The sequence below is a fragment of the Geotrypetes seraphini genome, chromosome 2 (assembly GCF_902459505.1).
Source record: "Geotrypetes seraphini chromosome 2, aGeoSer1.1, whole genome shotgun sequence".
NCBI lineage: Eukaryota > Metazoa > Chordata > Amphibia > Gymnophiona > Dermophiidae > Geotrypetes > Geotrypetes seraphini.
Window position 1 is genome coordinate 66,222,504 of NC_047085.1, and position 24,653 is coordinate 66,247,156.

The 24,653-nt window shown below is 44.7% G+C and overlaps 1 protein-coding gene across 8 annotated transcripts in view; it reads left to right on the forward strand.

The window, feature by feature from the left end:
* ZNF706 (zinc finger protein 706) overlaps positions 1–24,653 on the forward strand; it is a 187,577-nt gene that overhangs the window by 45,478 nt on the left and 117,446 nt on the right. For 3 of the 8 annotated variants that reach the window (XM_033933115.1, XM_033933118.1, XM_033933117.1), the window contains exons 1-2: positions 18,463–18,864; positions 23,753–23,889. In XM_033933115.1, the coding sequence (XP_033789006.1) occupies positions 18,732–18,864; positions 23,753–23,889 (270 nt within the window). In that variant the 5' untranslated portion in view covers positions 18,463–18,731. Of the gene's footprint in view, positions 1–18,266; positions 18,416–18,462; positions 18,865–19,911; positions 20,808–22,799; positions 22,965–23,752; positions 23,890–24,653 lie in introns of those variants that run through there. The other 5 variants (XM_033933121.1, XM_033933114.1, XM_033933120.1 and 2 more) reach the window with 5 other exon arrangements.

A 24,653-nucleotide genomic window follows, 5' to 3' on the forward strand; every position in this document is an offset into this window, starting at 1 on the left:
GTTAAGTATTTTAGAGATTTGTGTAGAGTTATTTGAATTAGTTGAATTATTAATTAGTATTTATTTAATTTTTGAATATATAGCTTTCTAAATGATTTGTTATAATGAATATGAATAAGGCAGATTTCCATGCCTGTCACCTCTAGTGAGAAACAAAGTTTTCTTACCTTCCAGAGTTTTGGGCAGTGCTCACATGTGAAGTGAGGTGCCCAAGGTTTGTCTTGATCCCCACAGGCATGCCAAAATATGCCTTGTTAGCATCACACATCTTAGCAGATGCTTCTATGGAGTACTTTTTCCCTTTTGTCTGTACTACTATTTATATTGATGGAAAGTTCTTTAAGTTACTCTAAGGGGCCCTTTTACTAAGGCCTATGGCCAAAATTAGCGCAGCAAGTGCCGATTTTGGTCCATGGCAATTCAGAAATTACCACACGTCAAAAAAGTGCAGCTTGCAGGCATGTCTGCCAAGAGATAGGTTTCTGCCCACCTGCACTGCGGTAACAGCATGTCTGAAAAGACCTTACTACCTGCTTTTTTGTAGGTGGTAAAAGCACACTGTGTGCCTTTACTGCAGTGCACCAGTGCATTGTAGGTACAGACACACACAACACTCCCCCTCCTCTGCCCATCTCTGTCCACAACTACAGTAAGCCATACCACCTGAATTGGCAAGCGGTATTGTTTGACACATGGTAATACCCTACTGAGCCTTAGTAAAAGGGCACCTAAGTTTGCTCAGTTTGGAATCAATCTGGAATGTTCTAAAACAAAGATAAATTTCAAAATATCAACGTCCTGGTCACAAAAGAAAAAAGTTTGGGAATGATAGATATTTTCTATACTTTTGTGGCATAGGCAATTAAGAAAGAAAACTTATTACCCAGGAACACAAAAAAATTAAAATTTTATTACATAGTGTTAATAATACAAACCAATACCTATGTCACTAAATAAAGACGATAAACTCAATTCATCCAAAATACTTTGGGCTCCTAGACAGTGAATATTGGGAGGGGGAGAGGGGAAGCCCTAAATATTCATTGCCATAAAATATATTTGGAAGATATTTAGCACAAAAAAATAAAAAGAATAAAGAGAGAGAGCGAGCAACTATTTGTCACACTATGAAAAAGTATATTTGGAGGGATATGAGGAAGAACCATACTCCTCATAGATATCTTGCCTTTTCCCATCTATAAGTATCTCTGGTCTACCCCATGGGACCCATGGGCTGGCTAGGACCAATGGAGTTCATTTTCTGGCCCTCCATACTTTTCCCGCATGGCTGAATCTGGCACAAAGAGGACATATAACTTTTGGTTCCTTGTACTGCATCAACAAAAGCAGCAATGCCAGTAGGATCTTAGGCTCTACCAGCTGAAGAAGTTGAAAGTAGTATGGCATGGTAGCAAACAGCATAATCTGAAATATATATGCCCCCTATTCTACCTAATTAGCCAACTTTGATGGAAACCCCTCCTCCCACTGGCTTGATGCATCATATGTGGCTCTTCCCTTAAAAATTTAGGAACCCTTGTTCTAACAACTGGTTCTTTGGCTTGAATGTCTAATAGCCTTTGCATCATCCCTCATACCCTGGCCTCTTTTCCTGGCCAACTGATCTGAAGGAGGGCAATAGAACTCTATCTTGTGACCCTCTTGAATAAGATCTAGAACCCAGCGGTCTGAGAGAATTCGCTCCCACTCCCTCCAGAATACCGACAGTCTCCCATATATGTGTGGGAGTGCAGCAGCTGACCTGGTGTCATTGTGATTTCTTGGAGGTTGTGCTGACGCAAGGCCCTGAAGGTTGCTGGCATCTAGAATTACTAAACTGCTGTCTGTACCCCGATAAGATCTCAGAGCGGAGGAACGTGTGTAAAATTGGCAGGAACGTTGCAGAGGACAAAAATTGCCTCTGCCTCCCCCATCAAGTAGGCAAGGTCTGCTGTCAGGCAGAGATTTCAGGCAGTGATCATAAAGTCATCAAGGCTCTTACAAATAGCATCTGCCCTTTGAAGGGTAATCTGCTTAAGATGGCTTTGGAATCTGAATTGCCCGCCCATTTTCTGATCCAGAGTAAGCGGTGGGCAGCTAAAGCATACACTGCCACCTTGCTCATGACTCTAATGATGACATATAGATCATCTGCCACATAATCCACCCCTCCAGCACTAGCTGGGGCCAGACCTCCTCCTCCTCGGCCAGACTTCGCCATAACTTGGTGTGGCACGCACGTGCCATGAACGAGGCTCCCATAGCAGCTTTGATCTCCAAAGCTAACACTTCAAATTGCCTCTTATGCACCACCTTCATCTTGTGATCTTGCACATCCTTTAATATCATTCCTCCCTCACTAGGGAGGTATGCTTAGTTACTTGAGTCACAGAAGAATCCATTTTTGACTGACTAAACAGCTGCTGAAATTCCAGAGCCATAGGATAGTTTGGACATAGTTTTTGCCACCTTTAGTGAGACTTCTGGAGTCTCCCAATGCTCTGTAACCAGCAAGGTGATGTCCGGATGTAAGGGAAAAAAAGTGATCTTAGCATTTATGCCACTCATGACAGTGTGCTGTGAGGTGGAAAGCTCCAACTTTAACTCATTGAGCGCATCTGATAAGATATGTGGAATGGTAGCCAACTTGAACAGTCACTGCACTGACAGATCGTCTCCCTAGTCGAGAGCAGCAATTGTCTCTTGACTCCTGGTCCCTTACAGGGAAGCAGAATCCTCCAGGAAGGAAGCTGAGCCCTGGAACAATAATAATAATAATAACTTTATTCTTCTATACCGCCATCACCAACAGTTCTAGGCGGTTTACACAAAAGAAAAGCTGGACAATCAGCGAAAATACAATCGTACAATGAATACACTAATTACAATCTTTTAAAAAATTCCTAATTTAGGTAATGAATTTGTCAAACAAAGTGGTCTTAACTAATTTTTGAAAAAAAATAGTAAGGCAAAGCTTGATGGATACATTGACCTAACCAAGATTGTAATTTGCCTGCTTGAAACGCCAATGTCCTACTTGGGACCTGGGTTGGCCACTGTTGGAAACAGGATACTTGGCTTGATGGACCTTCAGTCTGTCCCAGTATGGCAATTCTTGTGTTTTTTAAGTTTCAAGTTTCAAGTTTATTTTACATTTGATGTATCGCTTATTACAAATTTCTAAGCGATGTACAATTTAAAAACCAGCAGATTGTGGTAATACATACAATTTTACTACTGTGGACAGTTGACATAACGAATTTAGACAAACATGAAAGATATAGTGGCGCTAGAAAAGGTTCAAAGAAGAGCGATGAAAATGGTAAAGGGGATGGAACTCCTCTCATATGAGGAAAGACTAAAATAGTTAGGGCTCTTCAGCTTGGAAAAGAAACAGCTCAGGGGAGATATAATTGAAGTCTACAAAATCCTAAGTGGAGTAGAACAGGTACAAGTGGACTGATTTTTCACTCCGTCAAAAATTACAAAGACTATGGGACACTCGATGAAGTTACAGGGAAATACTTTTAAAACCAATAGGAGGAAATATTTTTTCATTCAGAGAATAGTTAAGCTCTGGAACGTGTTGCCAGAGGATGTGGTAAGAGCGGATAGGTTTGGCCAAGTTCCTGGAGGAAAGGTCCATAGGCTGTTATTTAGAAAGACATGGGGGAAGCCACTGCTTTCCCTGTATTGGTAGCATGGAATATTGCTACACCTTGGGTTTTGGCTAGGGTACTAGTGACCTGGATTGGACACCGTGAGAATAGTTTACCGGGCTTGATGGACCATTGGTCTGACCCAGTAAGGTATTCTTATGTTCTTATGTCAGCCAGGCTGGGAGCCAGCTTCCTTGGCAGCAGAGAGACCTTCTGAGGATGCATCTCTTCCTGGTCTGATACCGGAACACCCCCAGGCAGCACAGTGCATCCCAGGCCCATCAAATAAACTTTCTACAAAAAATTCACAAATTCTGGAGTAAATCCTTGAACAGGAAACCCCAGGGAATTCTGCAGGACCTCAGATTAGCTTCTCTTGGGCTTGCATTGTTTGTGCATTTGTGTTTCACGCCTTCACATTTGAGGGATTTGCTCCCTACCACATGGCCCCCCTGTGGTTTCCCAGCCCTAGAAGACTCAGAGGAGGGCTAAGCCCAAGGCTCCTGCACCTCCCTCGCATGCACTGCAGCACACGGTACATGAGCATTCTTCGGCCGACCATCCAGCAAAAAACTGGCATGATATATGGGCAAAACTGCCCGAGCAGAAAGCTTTAGAATCCAAGATGGCTGCCATCAGAAATATCAAACCACAAACAGCCCGTGGGGGCTCCCCTGAAAGTTAAAAAAGGGAACGGGGTTTTGGAGGTGGGAGACCTTATCTCTAGCCCCAGAACCTTAATTTCAACTTTTATAGTCAAATGTATTTTATTGAGCAAACAAGAGTGCAACAAACAACTAGTCCCATAACAAAACCAGCTCAACAATTTTAGAATACCTACCAAAGAACCCCACCCCGCCCCCTCCCAACCCAAACAAGCCCCCCCACCCACCCCACCCCCGGGTCCTCCATCCAAGTACATAGCAGCAAAAAATTAGAAAGGTGAAAGGTAATGTACCACTTCAGAACAAAGAATCAGAAAACAAAATCAACAGTTGAGTACCCGGCTACGAGCCAAAGGAGTCAAGGTATTCCAAAAGGGTTCCCAAGTACGCTGAAAAATGCGGCCTGGGAGTGAAGAAAGATCGTGCACATCCCTACTCTCCCACATCAGGAGTGAAATCATTCGGCAGCGCCAGAGGGAGTAGTCCGGAGCATCAGCCTCAAGCCATTTCAACAAAATGCATTTCAGAGCAATCAGAACCGTCCACTTGAGAAAGGCTACAACTCCTTTCGAGCGAGGAAAGTAATGAGGAACAGTCCCAAATAAAAGCAATGGGGAGCGGCGAATGGTAATTTGCCAGATGCGCTCCACAAAAGCAAAGATAGCAGTCCAAAAAAGTTGAATCTTAGGGCAAGACCAAAACATGTGCCCCAAGCCCGCTTCCGGAGCCTGGCAGCGAAGGCAGGCAGCAGTAAGATGAAAGTTGGACAAATAAGCCCTTTTAGGAGAGATGTATAAACGAAAAATCAATTTGAAATGTTGTTCCCAAAAGGTAGTATATTTTCGAAAAGCAGGCAGTCGACGGACAGCCAGCAAGAGTACATCAGAGGGCAATTCAACAGCAAGATCGCGAGACCAAGCATCTCGCAACCCAGAGTGGTCAAACAAAGAGGATTCATCCTTCAGATGGTGATGATGGAATTTAAGGGGGACCGGAAGCTGGGAACTAATGGTAAAGGCTGTGGACAACAGCTCATGACAGGAGGCTTGCAAAGCACTAGATGGTAAGGAGGAAATGTAATGGTGTATTTGCATATAAGCAAAATAGTCAGTAGGCGGAAGATCAAAGTCCTCGCGCAACTGTGCAAAGGGTTAATTTCAACTTTTTTTAAAAACCACCCTGATTTTCCCCATAGGAAATAATGGGCTGTACTCAAAGTGCTTCTATTGCCTGCCTGTAACAGCTTTGCTTCAGCCTGACTAAAATGGAGATAAGTTTCTGCCTCAAATCCTTTCAGAACAGTCCAGACCTGGAAATGTTTGCGCTGCCAGTCAGACCAGAACAGACTGAAGGCTCAACTCCCACAATTCCTCGTAGCATGATGGGGGGAGAATAAAATGCAGCCAGCTCCCTGAAACCCAAAGGGATTCATACAGGGCCCCCATAGCCTGCACTCAAACCTCTAATCACAAGGCGAGCAGTCTCCTACGGGAACGGACACAGAGCCTCGAAGTAACACAGAGCAAGCTAGCTGATTATATACACCTGGGGTTACCCTGCAAGCTGCAGTCCAACTTCATGGAGTCTGCGTTATCTCTCATGCAAAGTAGCCCCAAATATGGGGTCTTCTGGCTACAAAGCCTCCCACAAACTGAGTAAAATGACCTGAAAATAATAAAAACTGAATAGACAGATCAGAACACCTCTTCTTAGTTCGCTTGCGGAAAGAAAAACTGAAGAAGACCTATACATTGGTGAAGGAGGAGCTGAAAGATGTGATTGGCACCCTTCTGCAAGTGGTTTGCGAGCATGGATTGATCAGCTAATGTATGGGACTCCTGTGTATATGTAACAGAATCTGATTTGGGATTTATGAGCAACTATTAGAAGAGCTGAAATTATTATCAAAAGAAGCTTTAATGATTGAAAGCAAATCAAGAATCCCCAGGGTTATATTAGACTCAAATTTAAAATTTGAATATCAGATCCGGGCCCTGTTGTCACAGATCTTTAAATTAAGACAGATGCAATATATGTGTTCTGTTTTGGGTTCTCAATGCTTTCAAATCTTTTTTCAACCAATTTTTCCCTCATGCTTTTTCATCTATGTCATTCTCACCTGAGGAGTGAAGAGTAGCATCAACAGCTAATACAACTGCCCTAAGGGAAAGGGTAGCCTATTACCTAAGAAAAAAAGGTTTCAAAGAGGGACAACCGGTAGTTTGATATATTTAAATTGTTGGAGGGTAGGTATGGAAATAATAGCAACAAGACAATAGAGTAACTTCCTATATGCCAGGGAGAAACTGGAGCATTTCATTCTTTACCAAAATTAAAGCATGGGAAAATCTTGGCAACATCTTTCTAGTTAAAACATTATTAAAGGGTAAGGCCATTACTGTCCCCATAAACTCATGAACTTCTCTGTTTCCTGTAAACCAGCCCCACCACAATAAATTCCATCTAATTTTGAAACTGCCCTATTCAAGATGGCTTTCATTCTAGCATTCTTTTTGGCACTCATGGTTAAACAAGGCCCTATTAAAGGTGAATTTGATTAGAAGACCTTTGGTATGTAAGATCATCAGACACACAATAGAAGTTGAAGAAACAGTTAATAAAAGACTGACCAAAGGGCAAATACTATATTGTGGGAAGTACCTGAACTGGACATCCATCTTTTAGCTAATGTGTGTCACTACCTGGCTTTGTGACTCTCAAGAGGTACTTACTCCCTTATTCATGAGGCTACACCACCCCTTACTTATTTAATGCTGTATTCAATCAGTAGCAACTACTACTGTATAAGGCAGGAGGATCCTTCTATGCTTGGAGCATACTCCTTTATGATGCAGGTTGCTGCAGCTGCTGCCCTGAGGGGATTCACGGACAAAACCATACAAAGACTAGAATACTGTACTGTTTTTCCCCCTGCTTATACAGGGTGTGATCACCCTGCCAATGCAGGAAACAAGCTTATGTTGACCTATTTTTTTCCAGGCTTGCCTTAATGGTGAAGGACAGGCTGGATCATCAGACATTCCTCCTTTTGAACAGGCAGAATAACAGAGTAGCACACATTAAACCCACATTTGAGTCTCAACAGAAAAAAAAAGTGTAGATTCAACAAATAGGGAAGAGCAGTATGCAATAGCATCATTTACTTCCATTATTAATTCAGCAGTTGGCCATCTTGAATCACCCTGATACACTTATAATACATCTTAAGAGTAAATGATTCCAGGATGTGGTCCTTCAGTTACAGAATATTTGGTGGATTCATCAGTCTGACTCCCACATACAATTTTTATGTGGTCAGACATTATCTAATGAGTGTGTTAGGCCACTTCCAAACTGTGGAAGAAGATATTCAAAATTCAACGGACAAAATAAACATATGAAACAGCTAACGTAAGGGCCAATAGATATGCCATGAGAGGGCCACTGTCAGATTTCCTGGTTTATTCCAAAAGGATGAGCCAGCCAGAGGGGGACTGTTGGGCAAGCACGTGGAGGAGTTGAGGAGAATCGGAGGTGCTGTGAGTGTGCTTGTTTCCAGCAGCTGCAGGGGCTGAGAGGGCTGACACAGCGGCGAGGCAGGAGAAAGTGAATCGGAGAGGCAGAGGAGGCAGTTAAGGGGAGCGGAAGGCAGGAGAAGTTAGAAGGAAGTCGGAGGAGGCAGTAATAAGGAGCAGAGAAGCAGCAAAGGGAGCAGGACGAGGCGGGTGGTAGCTCCGCCCACCCCCCGACGTCACAGCCGATCTCCCCCATAAAAGGGGTCGAGTCAACGGCGGGTCCTCAAACGCTGAGCCAGCCAGAGGGGGACTGTTGGGCAAGCACGTGGAGGAGTTGAGGAGAATCGGAGGTGCTGTGAGTGTGCTTGTTTCCAGCAGCTGCAGGGGCTGAGAGGGCTGACACAGCGGCGAGGCAGGAGAAAGTGAATCGGAGAGGCAGAGGAGGCAGTTAAGGGGAGCGGAAGGCAGGAGAAGTTAGAAGGAAGTCGGAGGAGGCAGTAATAAAGAGCAGAGAAGCAGCAAAGGGAGCAGGACGAGGCGGGTGGTAGCTCCGCCCACCCCCTGACGTCACAGCCGATCTCCCCCATAAAAGGGGTCGAGTCAACGGCGCGCAGCCGTTCGGCGCGCGGCAAAGGCGCTCGCCTTAGCGAGATCGCCTTTGCGAAGAGCCTCAAGAAGGGCCTCAAGGAGGAACTTTTAACTAAGTCTGTAGTTTAACTTTAGTCGATAGTTCAACTTCTACAAGTAGCTAATTAACCAATTAACCTCAGTCTAACTTCCAACCTACACCAAATCCTTTAACTCTCTACCTAACCAGTAAGCACCCAAAACTTTCACACTAACCAGGCAGACATCACCAGTCACTCTATCCTCAAACTTTTAACCAGGCAGACCACTCTATCCTCATATCTTTCAATCAGGCAGCCCCTTCTAGTCCACTGGTAAACAGGCAGCCTTAACAAACAATTAACTGACTACCTCTATCCCTCAAACTTTAACACTATCTGACCAATAACTAACTGACTACCTCTATCCCTCTAACCTCTACACTATCTAATATAAAACTATCAACCCCCATCCTAACAGTAAATATAAAAAAAAATAAAAAATAAAATTATATAGTTAATTATAAAAAATCTTTTTTTTTATTAATCATGGCAGGAAGGACCAGAAGCAACAAGACTTCAATCAAGTCAGGCTGTCCAGTCACCGAGGGTATCCAGGGGGTGGCTACGGTACTCGTTCAGACAGAGGGGAAACCAGGACGAAATGCAGAGGTCTCTGTACAGACCGAGGCCATCACCCCCCCCCCCCCCACAAAGTTGTCTACAGTCTCCACACAGACGGAAGCAACGGAGCAGCTAGATGACAGCCTTTTGCAGGAGCTAAGGAACCTGAGAGAGGAGGTCCAGCGCCTACGAAGCATTCGTGACGACGAGACCTTCATCGACAGAGTCATCCAAGAGCTATCCCAGATCACCAATCAGGAACCCATACCCACAACACCCAAAGCAACTAAGCCAGCAACCAACCCTGCTACCTTGAGACCAACCACCGGAATACAGGAGGAGACTGAAGACGCTGACTCCTGGCAGCTCGTAATTTCCTCCACAGGAAAACACAGAAAACCTTCTTCATCTTCTGTTTCTTTCTCTCACATACAGGGCTGTTCTACATCGACCCCGCAAATCACCTTGAAGAACAGATTCCAGCTACTCCAGGAAGTATCTGACAACGAGGTACAGGGTGTTGTTCAGCAGAAGGCCCCAGTTCCGGAGACAACAGGTCGGCCCACCCCTAAGAAGCGCAGAGTGGTGGTGATAGGGGATTCGCTACTGAGAGGCACCGAGGGACCAATCTGCAGATCAGACTTACAATCAAGAGAGGTTTGCTGTCTGCCGGGGGCTAAGATTCGGGATGTAACCGCTTGCCTGGACAGACTCATAAAGCCCCAGGACCACTTCCCTATGCTTCTCATCCACGTTGGAACTAATGACACTGCCAGGAACACCCATGAGAGCATACAAGAAGACTTTAGAGCCCTGGGTGAGAAGCTGAGGAGGATGGAAGCGCAGGTGGTCTTCTCCTCGATCCTCCCAGTGAGGGGCAAAGGTAGAGCCAGAGATGAGCGCATCCAGAGGGCTAATGACTGGCTGCGAGGATGGTGCAAGGAGATGAACTTCGGGTTTCTGCACCATGGAGAGACGCTACAAGGACTACAAGGATCAGACGGGCTACACCTGACCAGAAGAGGGAAAAACGTCCTTGGACACCGACTAGCCCACCTACTTCACAGGGCTTTAAACTAGGTAAGTTGGGGGAGGGTACAGGCTCAATCAACCCACCTGGCGAGCTAGGCTGCCAACACTTTTTGGAGACTGGGGTAAGTGGACACAGAAATTCTGGGTTCAGGACTAGGGCGAGTACACACATTTCCGAGACTGGGGTGGGTACATGTTGTGATTTGGGGTCTAGGGAGGGTACACACCTTGCAAATTGTACCAAAAGAGTCCAAATAGCTCAAGCGGGAATTCCCCCACAGAGTACACACATTTCTGTGTCTGGGGTAGATACTCACAATAAAACTAGCACTAAAAGCGAACATGCGACATGGAAAGCCATGTACGTCAACGCCCACAGTTTGGGCAACAAGATCCTAGAATTAGAGACTGAAATGAGGAACGCTGACCTGGATGTGGTGGCGATATCTGAGACCAGGCTCACGGACTCCCACGGATGGGACATGGTCATACCAGGCTACAATTTACTTCGCCGGGACAGGGAGGGCAAAATGGGAGGAGGTGTAGCACTATATACTAAAGATGACATTAAAGTCACCAGAATTGCAGATGTCAGGTACACAGGGGAATCCCTTTGGGTAAATTTGGCCAGGGGGAAAGACAAATGCCTGTATCTTGGCGTAATATACAGACCCCCAAATCAACAGGAGGACCTGGATATGGAATTGATCGGAGACATAGAGAATATCACCTTGCGTGGGGATACAGTACTGTTAGGTGACTTCAATATGCCTGGTGTGGATTGGAACACACTTTCCTCTGCATCCAGCAGCAGCAGGAGGCTATTGAACTCTATAAAGGGAGCAAGACTGAAACAACTGGTACTGGAGCCAACAAGGAAGCAGGCAATACTGGACCTGTTACTTACAAATGGCGAAAGTGTCACAGAGGTCTCAGTGGGCGAAGCATTGGCCTCCAGTGACCACAATATGGTATGGTTCAATCTCAAAAAGGGGTTCGCCAAAGCTAACACATTGACCAAGGTCCTAAGCTTCAAGGACGCCAACTTCGAGGACATGGGGGAATTCATCCATCAAGCGCTACAAAACCAAGCGGTAACAGATAACGTAGAAGAAATGTGGTCAGCTCTGAAAAATACCATACAGGAGGCAACCAACCGATATATAAAATCAGTAAGTAAACGGCGAAGGAACAATAGGCCACAGTGGTTCTCTGTGGAGATCTCGGGCCTCATAAAAGAAAAGAAAAGAGCGTTCATTTCTTACAAACAATCAGGGAATCAGGACTCGAGAGAAGACTACCTGGTCAAGGCAAGAGCCGTCAAAACAGCAGTTAGAGAGGCCAAATTCCGAAACGAGGAGACGTTAGCAAAGAACATCAAGAAGGGCGATAAATCCTTCTTCAGGTATATTAGCGACAGAAACAGAAACACAGGCGGGATAGTACGCCTTAGGAAACCAGACGGGAACTATGTAGAAGAGGACTCGGAAAAGGCTAAACTTTTAAACGAATACTTCTGCTCGGTCTTCACCCGCGAGGAGCCGGGATCTGGCCCTCTGCTACAGACGAGGGATTGTTCAGTAGACCCGTTTAGTAGCTTCGAGTTTACGCCAGGCAGTGTCTACTGTGAGCTGTCTAAACTCAAGGTTAACAAAGCGATGGGGCCAGACAACCTACACCCCAGGGTGCTCAGGGAATTAAGTGATGTCTTGGCGGAACCACTATCCGTGCTCTTCAATCTCTCCCTTAGTACAGGTATAGTCCCGTTGGACTGGAAAACGGCTAATGTCATTCCACTCCATAAAAAAGGTTGCAAAATGGAGGCTGCAAACTATAGACCGGTGAGTCTCACATCAATAGTGAGCAAGTTGATGGAAACTCTAATCAAACGTCAATTGGATACGATCATGAATGAGGAGAATCTACGGGATCCCCGTCAACATGGATTTACTATGGGGAGATCCTGCCAATCCAACCTGATCAGCTTCTTTGACTGGGTGACGAGGAAGCTGGATGTTGGGGAGCCCCTGGACATCGTATACTTAGACTTCAGCAAAGCTTTCGATAGCGTACCACACCGCAGGCTGTTGAACAAAATGAGTTCTATAGGATTGGGTGACACTTTGACAAAATGGGTTGAGAACTGGCTTGGAGGCAGGCTTCAGCGAGTGGTGGTGAATGGCACCCCCTCTGAAATGACAGAGGTGATCAGTGGAGTGCCGCAGGGATCGGTCTTGGGCCCGATCCTGTTCAATATCTTTATAAGAGACTTAGCAGAAGGGCTTCGAGGTAAAATAACGTTATTCGCAGATGACGCCAAACTATGCAATGTAGTAGAAAGGAGTGTAACGATCAAAAACTCAATATCCGACAATATGACGCACGACCTACTCCTATTGGAGCGCTGGTCTAGGATCTGGCAACTAGGTTTCAATACCAAAAAATGCAAGGTCATGCACCTTGGCAACCAAAACCCATGCAGAAGTTACACCCTTAATGGCGAAATCCTAGCAAGGACTGTAGCAGAACGGGACTTAGGGGTGATCATCAGTGAAGACATGAAGACTGCCAATCAAGTGGAGCAGGCTTCATCTAAGGCTAGACAAATCATAGGGTGTATACGTAGGGGTTTCGTCAATCATAAGCCTGAAGTCATTATGCCATTGTATAGATCCATGGTGAGACCCCATCTGGAATACTGTGTACAATTCTGGAGGCCTCATTACCAGAAAGATGTGCTGAGACTAGAGTCGGTCCAGCGAATGGCCACCCGGATGGTCTCAGGACTCAAGGACCTCCCATACGAGGAACAGCTGGATAAGTTGCGGCTATACTCACTCGAGGAACGCAGAGAGAGGGGAGACATGATCGAGACGTTCAAATATCTCACGGGCCGCATCAAGGTGGAAGAAGATATCTTCTTTTTCAAAGGTCCCACGGCTACAAGAGGGCATCCGTGGAAAGTCAGAGGAGGGAAGCTGCACGGTGACACCAGAAAATACTTTTTCACCGAAAGAGTGGTAGATCGCTGGAATGGTCTTCCACTTCAGGTGATTGAGGCCAGCAGCGTGCCTGATTTTAAGACAAAATGGGATCGTCACGTGGGTTCTCTTCACAGAGAAAGGTAGGGGTGGGTCATTAAGGTGGGCAGACTAGATGGGCCGTGGCCCTTATCTGCCGTCTATTTCTATGTTTCTATGTTTCTATGAAGTCTACTTACCAGATATCACACAAGATTCAGCTGGATTCTGTAACCAGTGCCTATGTCGGTGACTGCCTTAAAAGTGGCCGCCGATCATGTGTCAATCACTCAACAGCGCTGGTTATAGAATCGCACCTAAATTTAGCCAAGATAAGCAGCTGAAATGTAGGCCCAGAAACCCTAGCCTACATATCAGCCACCTGATCGCCACCGGGGAAGTTATCCCTGATCAGCTGAGACGGCAGTGCTTCCCGAAGCCAGAGTTCTGCCAGTTCAGCTGATCAGAGATTCGAGAGTATCGGCAATTGGAGGGGTCATGAGTTCAGGGAGTTTGGGGGTATCAGTAGTTGGGGCAGGTCATGGGTTCGGGGAAGCCTGCAAGAAGGAGGGAATAGATATCCCTTCTGCCTATCGCGGTTCAGTTGGGGATGCTTCAAGGGTTCCAGCAGGAGGGAGTGGGCATCCCTCTTGCTGATGCTGGGGGGTCCCCTGCCACAGCCACTCACCTGATCGTGGCAGGGGTATCCCTCCATAATCAGCTGAACTGACAGAACTCTCTGAAGCCATGGCTTCGGGGAGCACTGCTGGCTCAGCTGATTGGGGATAACAATCAGCAGCCACAATCAGCTTATGGCTGCTGCTGCCTGACTTTGGGATTCCGTGACGGCGTAGATAGGCAGCTAAAATATAGGCCAGGGTTTCCGGGCCTATTTTTCAGCTACCTATCTTACCATGAATGGCTGCCCCAGTTCTCACGAGAACTGGGGCAGCCATTCACAGAGCGGTGTGGGACAAGGCAGGAAGCGAGAAACTCGCACCTGCCTGCTTGCTGCTTTGCCGGTGCCGCTCGGGGAGAGAAAGCAGCGCTGGACCGCCATTCACGGAACGGCAAGCAGGAAGCAAAAAAACCACGCCTGCCTTCTTGCCACTCCAACTCTGCTGCTGCCTGGGGAGAAAGCCGGATGGAAGGGCAGGAGGCGGAAAGCTCCTGCCCTACAGCGCTGGATCGCCGGAGGAGATAAAGTAAGGGGGATCCTGCCTGCCTCCGGGTGGGGGGGGGGGGCCCTGCCTGCCTGCTTGTCTCAGATTGGGAGGGCTGTCGGAGGTTGGGTGAGGGCCCTGCCTGCCTTCCTGCCCTGCCACTAGGCCTGCCTGCCTGTCACTAGGCCTGCATGACTGCCACTAGGCCAGCCTGCCTGCCACTAGGCCTGCCTGCCCTGTCCCGTCCTAGCACTAGACCACCATATTGGGGACAGGGGACAGAGCCTGGCAAGGAGTGTGGGGTTGGGTGCAGAGCCTGGCAGGGAGAATTTGGTTCAGAATGTTATTTTTCTTGTTTTTCTCCTCTAATTCTTGGGTGCGTCTTATGGTCAGGTGCATCTTATGGAATGTACGGTAAATTAGGACAACCTACACCCTAATAGCTAGTGTTACCCCCTTTGGCTGAAATAACTGCAGTGAGACACTTCTTGTAGCCATCTACCAGTCTCTGACATCAGTCTGAGGAAAGTTTGGCCCACTCCTCAATGCAGAATTCTTTCAGCTGTAAGATTTTTGAGGGGTTTCTTGTTTTTACAGACCATTTCAAATTATCCCATAGCATGTCAATGGGATTAAGATCAGGGCTTTGACTCGGTCACTCCAGGACTCTGCATTTCTTAGTTTTCAGCCAGTCCTTGGTGGATTTACTAGTATGTTTTGGGTCATAGTTGTGTTGCAGGGTCCAGTTCCACTTCAGCTTTAATTTTCTTACAGATAGTCTCACATGTTCAAGCACCCTATGATACACTGTTAAGGTAAAATTCATGGTAGATTCTATGATGTTGAGCTGGCCAGGTCCTGCTACAGCAAAGCATCTCCAAGCCATGACACTTCCACCTCCATGCTTCACAGTTGGTATGAGGTTCTTTTCCTGGAATGCTGTACTTGGTTTTCACAAACGTGTCCTCTTTTCTGGTGTCCAAATAATTCAATTTTAGACTCATCTATCCATAGGACACTATTCCAGAAGTCCTGATGTTTGTCTAAGTCCTCTCTGGCAAACTTCAGTCTGGCCTTGATGTTTCTCTTAGAGAGCAAAGGTTTCCTCCTTGCACACCTCCCATGCAAGTTAAATTTGTGCAGTCTCTTTCTGATTACAGAGGCATGCACTTTCACATTATCAGTAGCAAGAGCCTGCTGTAGGTCCCGCGATGACATTTTTGGGGTTTGGGAGACTTCTTTTAGCATCTTGTGGTCTGCTCTGGGGGTCAATTTGCTTGGACGGCCAGACCTGGGCATGTTGGCAGTAGTTTGGAAAGTCCTCCACTTGTACACTATTTTCTTGACCATGGAATGGCTAATGTCAAATTCTTTTGTGATCTTTTATTTATTTAATATTTTTTATTGAAAAATTGCAAACAAACAAAATCTTAAACAGCCATAGAGAAACCAGTACCAACCAAACTTTTGTGACATAACTCTTTGTTACAATGCCAACATGTTGTAAAAAGAAAACAGTACTAGAAACTCCCCCCCTCCACCCCGAGGTCCTGGATGCAAAGTAAATAGTATAGACAAATAAAAAATCAACAACCCCTCCGGGCAATCCAGTCAATATATGGCTTCCACCGCTGCAAAAACAAGCCTAATTTATGATGTTTTAATGCAGTCAATTTGGACATACGAAAAACATAATCCATTTTATTGATCACTTGGGCTTGCGATGGAATCGTATCCTATCGCCAAGCAGCCGCCAGTACTAGGCGTGCCGCCGTGACCACAGTCGCAACAATTCGAGAGAACCTGGATGGGACTCCTGGCGGAGTCATATTCAAAAGGGCACAACCCAAATCTTTAACCATAAGCACCCCACATATATCTGATAATAAAGAAAACACCATATCCCAATAGAGACCCACACCTGGACAAGACCAAATATGTTCAAATGTGCCTTGCTCTCCACACCGTCTCCAACACTCATCAGGGAGATTAGAATTAATCCTATGAAGTCTTTAGGGGGTATACCAATGATACAAGAGCTTATACCCATTTTCCACCAAATTGTTTGCTATGGAAGGCTTAAGGAGAGAGCGCAATATAGACTTCCACTGTACAGCCATAAAGGTGCGTCCCTATAAGGTCTCCCAGTAAGCAAAATAATGTACCGGTGGCTTATTATGCACTTTTGAGATCTTTTAAATCCTTTACCAGACTTATAAACTGCTACAATCTTCTTTCTGAAGGCCTCAGATAGCTCTTTTGATCTCACTGCAGCAGTCATTAGCATACCAAACTAAATGTCTGAGGTTTAAGTAGGGCAAACCTCCTTCAAAATGCTGAGTAAGGATGTTCTAATCATGTGTACCTAATGTGATACACCTGTGTGTGATTTGAACCACTTTAAGTGGGAGGATATGTAGGAGTGTCCTAATTTATTCCTCTGTTAGAATACACTTTTTTATGAATATCTTTTGTTTCATGAATAAATCAGGGGAAAATTTTTGTTGTTCACCTATCGATGTAATTGCAGGTAAACATTTCAAGACATATTCAGTTGTTTCTTAATTTTTTCACATGACTGTACAGTATTTAGGTGAATTCCTAAGTTCAGCAAGTGGGCTTTGTTCTCTTTGCCTAAACCCCCTGTCTTTATTATGCTTGTCTTCTATGTTAACTGTGTGCTTATCTTGTATAAGGTTTTCCTGAGAACTACTGTGTGTGTGTTAGAATTGTGGCTATTATGCTCAGTGGTCCTTTCTATTTTGTATAACCTGTTTTTCTATACTTGCATGAGAGTAATGCACAACACTTCATTGTCGTCGTCCCCTTTTTTTTTTAACAAAACCGCGGTTTTTGGCACCAGCCACTCTGACCTTGGAGATGTTACTGCTGCGGCCAGTGCTAGTTTTGTAAAGGGGGGGAGGATGAAAGGAAAATAAAATAAAAATGCTACAGTAAAATGGAAAAAAAAAAAAAAAGTCTGATGCCCTAGCTTGGAGCTGGTGGTGGGTAGGGCGGGGAAAGGGGGGTTGTCTATCACTTGGAGGAAGGGGGATTAGAACCTTGAGCAGCCCTTGGGGTAGCTAGTAGCTCAAGGTTCTAACCCCTCTTCCTTCAAGTGATAGCCAACCCCCTTTCCCCACCACCAGCTCCAAGGGCAGACAGCATCTCCCTCTCCCCTCCCTTCAGCATCTTATTTCCAGGGCTGCCAAGCTACCAGTTCAAGGAGGAAAACCTTTTGGCCAGTCCTGGTTTTAAATTCACATCTCAAAACTGCAGTATTTGTATTGAAAAATCAGTATTGCAGGTCCCATAATGCACCAGGATAAGGTTATCAGAAATCCAGGACCAGCCAAAAAAAAAGTCTTCCTCCTGGAATGGGAACTTGACAGCTCTGGCTGCTCTACCTCTAGCCACATGAGAAATGAGGGAATGCAGCAGCGTTTGAGCAGGCGCCTCTACAGAAATGTCTGCACCAGATCTGAGCCAGTACTATTACTACTACTTATATAGCGATGAAAGGTGTGCTGCAGCGCTGTACATTTTGACATTTATAGACGGTCCCTGCTCCGAAGAGCTTACAATTTAACTTGGACAGAGTACCCTTAGAGCAGCCAGGTAGAGGTAGAAATGGATGCCACAGGCGACGACAAAGGAAGAGATATGGAAGATAAATTACCACTCTACCCCATATTGCCGCCTGTGGCAGAGCCGGCTCTGGCCATAACCAGATCTCTTAATAACAGTCGTCGATATTTTCTTTTCAAATGCTTCCACCCAAGCTCGGTTCTTTATAAGTTTTATTAGTTAGGGCTGGAACAAGGCGCAACTCTCAAGTCTCTACAGTAGGTTTCCATTTACTCATAGCCACAGTTACAAAGCAAAGCTGGTCAGGAAAAAATCACCCGGGAAACGCAATCCCAAGCCTAAACCAGCCCCACCACGCTGTCACAAGACTCGCCTCACATAGCACGCAGGCGCAGTATAACGTCCTAGCCGATGACGTCCCTGAAGTCTTGGTTGCAAGACCCCGCCCTTCTCCGGCAGGTCGCGCGCCTCTTCCGCTGCGGGCCCTACTTCCGTTCTTCCTGCGTCCGCTGTGATTGTAGATCCCCGCACAACTGCGAATAAGGTAGTGGGACGTGAAGTTATCTGGTGAAAAGCTACACACACACACACACAGCGGTGCAGATATATGACTAGTTGAAATAAGGCTTTAGAAAGAAAATTTGGGTAGAATTGGTTGATGATACCATGTCGTGGCTCTTGTTTTGGGGCTTCTGGAGCTCAGATTTATTCTTAAGTACTGGGTCTTGTTCTCTTCTACTTTTTTGCCCCTCATCTTTTTGGTATTGGAAGGAAATGAGGTTTCGCTGTCCGCTATTCTCGTTTCCTTTCTGTAGTTAATACTGTATTTTTGCCGTTTGTGTTGTGTAAAATGTGGTTAGATGTGGCTGCACCTTGTTACTTCTTTGCCCCAGTTTCGTAGTTCGTTGGCTGTCGTCCTCTTTCTTTTGCTCAAGGAGCCCAAACTAGTTGTGCTTCTGGGTCGTTTAGTTGTAAAGCCAGGTGTAAACGAAGGTAATGTAGAACGGATTAAGGGCGTTAAAGATGAAGTTGTACAGTATGCTAGCAGTGAATGTTTTTAAAGCTAAATTGTCGAAGGTCCCCGCCCCTTTTTTAAAATTTTATTTTGCAGGTTCGATATGACCAAATCTCCCAAGTCTTGGAGACCTAGGGTTACCATATGGCTCCAGAAAAAGGAGGATAGATTGAGACATCCAGGTTTTACTTCCATTGCTTTCAATCTTTCTGGAGCCATATGGTAACCCGACCTGGAGAAGCGTAGCTAGTGATTGAAATTTGAAACAGCTGCAGCAGGCTAGCTGCTCCTTATGTTCTTGGGCACACACCTCCTTGTCTCTATGGGCTAGATTCTTGAAACTTTGGGGTAAAATCCAATGGGCCGCTGTTACAGCAGTTTGTATCGATTTCAAAAAGATGAGTCATTCTCCAAAAACCTTGCATGCAAATGAGGTTGGCAGAGAATAGCAAAGATTTGCTAAATTAGCATATGCCCATTGCTGGTGATAGCTAGCAATGAGCATGTGCAGAATAAATGCAAAAATTAGAAAAAATCCCAAATCAAAGGTCGGTAGGAGGGATACCCACTCTGTCCTGCTGCTGAAATTAAGCAACCTCTCCCTCCAGCTCCCAAAGCAGCAGGCAGTCGGTCATAACAAACACAACCCCCCCCCCCTTTCCTCACTCCCTCCCTCACCTGAAGCAGTAGCGGCAGCCAGTGAGCAGAGAAAGTGCTGGTAAACAGAAAAGTCCCTGCCAGGGCTGGCTGGAAGCAGCCTGTTTACCGGCGCTTTCTCTGCTCACTGGATGCTGCTACTTCGGGGAGGGAGGGGAGATTGTCAGACCAGCTCTGCTGCCTTGGAAAACGGAGGGAGTCTCTACTGCTTTGAGGGAGGGAGGGGTTGTCAGATGAACTCTGCTGCTTCAAGGAACAGAAGGAAAAGGGTGGGGGGTTGTCAGACCTGCTCTTTTGCTTCGAGGGAGGGTGCGGGGTGTCAGACCAGCTCTGATTTGGAGTCGCACAGCAGTACCATGCCTCGGGTGCCAATAGACTAAGACAGGCGCAGACTCATACCTGTAGAGCAGGCTGCAGAACTTTGCTAACTGGCTAAAAAGCTGGAGGAGTGTAGGAAGTATTTGGTCAAAGGTACATTTGATACTTCTGATGTGGTGTCCATACTCTCCATCTTGTGTGTAGGGATGTGCAGGATGCCATGGCTGCTTGTCTCTGACCTAGAACCTGCAGTCATGAGAGATTAGTGGACGTCCCGTTCTGACGGATAATCTTTTTAGGTGCAAAGTGGAAGAGGTGGTTGACATCAAAAAGCACCGACACTATTAAGTCCCTCTCTTGGCCACCTCCTTTCTCAGGCTTTTTGGAAGTTTTCTGGTGGACTTTGAACAAAGTACTCGATATGATGATCAGTTTGGTCAGACAGCCCTTCAGAATTTTGTTTGGTGTCTAGAATTCAACTCCACCCTCCTAGGCCCATTTTTCTTCTGTTCCAGGCTGTACCCTCGCAAGGTTAATTGGTTCTGATTGGCCATGCCATTGCAAGTCCCTTTTGTCCTTGCATTGTTTTTGGTGAGCCTGGTAGCTAGGGATTCCCAAATGTGAGAAATTATGTCCTGCTTATCCTTGGAGAAAGTTAAGTTACCTATAGAAAGTGTTCTTTGAGAACAGCAGGACACACAGTCTCACATTACTTCCCACCTCCCCTAGGAGTTGTATTCTTTTAGATATGTTATTTTACTAGTGGTCAACACTCGCATGTTAGGGCTAGAAGGCACCCATGTGTGCACAGTGTGAAGCAGCCAAAAACCTCTCGGAGATATTACACTGAACACAGTGGGCAGCATCTGGACCAGGGCTTTATCAGAAGATGTCACCCACATGTGAGAATATATGTTCTGCTGTCTTTGGAGAACACCTGCTACAAGTGAGTAACTTCACTTTTGTGTGGAAGTTTTCAGTCTCCCCATAAGAAACAACTTCAGTGCTTCTCTGATCTAACAGGAGTCAGGGGGTATCAGTTGAAGGGGGTGGCTCTTAATGGAGCAAGTTTTCAAAACATATTGATCGAGACAGTTTGTTTGTCTATGAACATGTTGTTGCCCAGTGGTAGGTAGGTTGCTATAAAAGGTATGTTAGTACTGTATATTTTATAACTGTTCTATTCTAATTTCAGAATGATTTTTGTTTTGGTCATGCTGCCTAAATTCTTGGTGGTTAACCCATATGTTTTAATTGGGTTTTTGTGGAACAGTCTTTTAACTGTTTTAGAAGACTTAATGAAATAAGTGAATTACCAGGATTGGAAGTGCCTTAGTTCAAGACTGGGGGTTCTAAGTTTAACTCTCCGCAGAGTTGTGAACTGTTTGGCATGCTCCATTGTGTATGATAGTCATACTTTACTTTGTAAAACTATTATGACTATTGCTTATGCTGCCAGCATAAGTAATCTCAGCTTGGAGAAACTTCTGTGATAGTATTGCAGGTATATTAGGGTTGTCCAGGAAAACCTAAAGTTGGAAAAACTGTGTGAACTGAAGTTTTTCCTATGAATTTGATTGTGCTTGATCAGAAATTTAAAAAAAAAAAATTTAAAGCTCATCCTGGGGTCAAAGCCACTGATTACATAAAGCTCCATTTTTCTTAAAACCTCCCCCTCCTTTTACTAAGCTGCAGTAGAGGTTTCTAATGTGGCCCGGAGTGCTAAATGCTCAGATATGCTCTGATACTTTTCCTATGAGCTTTGGAGCATTTAGCGCCCTGAGCTGTAGTAGAAATCTGTACTGCAATTTAGTAAGAGGGCCAAATTTGCTATTTTTGCTTAATGGAGCAAATTTCTTGGTGGTATAACTATAACTTTTTTCACATTCAGCAATGATACATAACATTTTATGCAAAAAAAATCTAGCAGTATTTTATTAAATGAATCTTCAATGTCTACACTTTATTGTGGAAAATAACAGAAATTTAACATATTTCACTAATAGCTAAATACTCAGGCCCAGATTCTGTAACCGGTGCCCAAGTTGGTGGCCGCCGATCGCCTGTCAATCAGTCCAGGGTGCCAGTTACAGAATCGTTCCAAGATAGGCGGCTGAAATGTAGGCCAGGGCTACATTTCAGCAACTTATGTTTTCTGCTAGACCGCAGCAGCCAATCGTGGCAGGAGGATTCCCCCCTCTCCCATCAGCTGAGCAGCATGGATTCCCCAAAGCTGCGATTCTGTAACTGGCGTCCAAGTTCTGGATGCCGGTTACAGATTCGTGGCTTCAGTGCATTGTGAGGCCTTGTTGCAAGGAGTTCAACAGCACTGCAGGCTTTATCCCGACTATCTCAAGAAGACATTGAATGCTTGAGTGTTTGGAATGCCATTGATAAATGACTTCACCAAAGTGTACTTGTTTAGTTATTGGCGAAGTATGTTTACATATCTGTTATTTTCCACAATAAAGTGCAGATAATAAAGGTTCATTTAATAAAATACTGCTAGATTTTTTGCATAAAATGTCTTTTTAATCAATGTATCATTGCTGAATGTGAAAACATAAGTTATAGCTATATTACCAAAAAATTTGCTCCATTAAGCAAAAATAGCAAATTTTAAGAAAAATGGAACTTTATGTAATCAGTGGCTTTAAGGAACCCCAAAATGGGTTTTTAAATTTTATTTTATTTTTTTTGATCAATCACAGTCAAATTCATGGAAGAACTTCAATTCGTATAGTTTTTCCAACTTTAGGTTTTTCTGGACAAGCCTACAGTATATATTGCTTTCAAACTGGAAACTGGATTGCAACTGAAAACAATACAAGTTTCATAAATAATGCACAGTTGGCACCATTGGGGAGTGGATGATGCAATTGCAGTAAACCTTGTTTCACTTTCACTTCAGTGCTTGAAGCAGCAGTACGTGCGCTTAGGAGCTCTGTAGTATACATAGTGTGGCTGTGACAAGTGTGGGAAATGGAGGCTGCAGGTATCTCGGGTAGTGTGTCTGTTGATGATCAGAGGTCGTTCATTAAGATTGAAACTCTACGTGGCAAAAACCTGACAGAAATCCACAGTGCGTTACGTGAAGTTTGTGGTGAGTTAACAATGGACCGTAGTAGTTTCTCGGTGGACAACTCATTTTCGGAGTAGTCGTGTGAGCATAGATGATGCAAGACCAGGAAGGCGAAATCAGCAACCAATGAACGATATGTGAAACTCGTGGCTGATGCTCTTGAACAAGATCGTATGTTGGAGATAGTTTTATTTGAATTGGCCCCTAATAGTGCCCTGAATACATTATTCATATTCGGCTGAATAGTGATTTTAAATTTGAATACAAATTAATCTGGGACTATACTATGCTAATCCTAGTGAAATAAACATTAACCACCTCTTTTACATAGATGCGCTATGCTTTTTATTGCACGCTAACACGTGCATGTTATCCTATGGATTCATTAGTGCATGCGTTGATTTAGCGTGCGCTAAAACGCTTAGCGCACCTTTCCCATTGCTTCTTTTATTTATGTTAAAGCTCAATGTCCATTCGTATTCAGTTGAATAGTAAAATATACTGTTCAGTAACAGCCCTAGTTGAAGATGCTCATCTCTAATTGTACTAATGTTAATTTGTATTTTATTTTATGATCTGTTTTCACATCATCTATTTCTGGATGTGTTTAATTGCATTAGTGCTGTTTAGTCATGTTGCTTTTGTATTGTATCTAAATGGTTTAATGACATGCATTCATGGAATCAAACATGGGAAACAATATAATACATAGAAATTGAGTATTGACATTCAAAAGTGTTTGTACATAAACACCCCCCCCCCGTTATTTTGCTTCCCTTAATATAAAACCGTTTTTTCTTTGTTTATAGATATGGCTCGTGGTCAGCAGAAGATTCAGTCTCAGCAAAAAAATGCTAAAAAGCAAGCAGAAAGCAAAAAGAAACATGGACATGATCAGAAGGCAGCTGCCAAAGCAGCTTTAGTATATACCTGCGCTATCTGTAGGGTAAGGGGAACTGAAGACCAAGCATTCTTCTAAAAGTAGGAGCTATATAGGATGAAGTTATGGCATCCATCATGAAGTAAATATCTAAACAGTTTCATGGCTGGGTGTTTAGACTTGCATGCCATGAAACTAGGTTTGTACTGTATAATAGAAAATTAATCACTTTGCATGCTCTTGTTAACCTGCCCATACTTACAATTAAGGCTATAGTTTGGTAAGCAAACAGTCATAAGCTTCAAATAGTCTAGTTTGTCCTCACTGGAGTGCTGCCTATATAAATTTCTGTGAAACATGCTAGCGAGTTTATATAAACACAAGCTATATAGTTTTGTTGAACAGGTAAAATAAACTGCTAAAAGATGCTAGTTTTGTTCAGAACTCGCAGAATATCTTATACAGTAGAATCTCAGTTATCTGGCATCCATGGGGTTTGGTGGATGCCGGATAACTGTAGTTTCTGGTTATTTGAGAGTTAATGTAAAAATAGTTGTCTTCCTTTCCACTTCACGCTATCAACCCCCCAACCCTACTTTTAGGTCCAGCATCATCTTTCCTTCTTTCTTTGTCACTTTCTCTTTCCCTCACTCCCTCCCTCCCTTACTTGAAGCAGGAGAGCCAGTCCTGCCAACCACATCCTTCCCTCTTTTCCAATAGAGTAGAGCCATTCCTGATAACCTTCCTCTCTCCATTCCTGAAACAGCAGAACCGGTCACTGACAACCCCCCCCCCCTCCCTCACCCACCCGGCGAGCAGAGGAAGCGCCA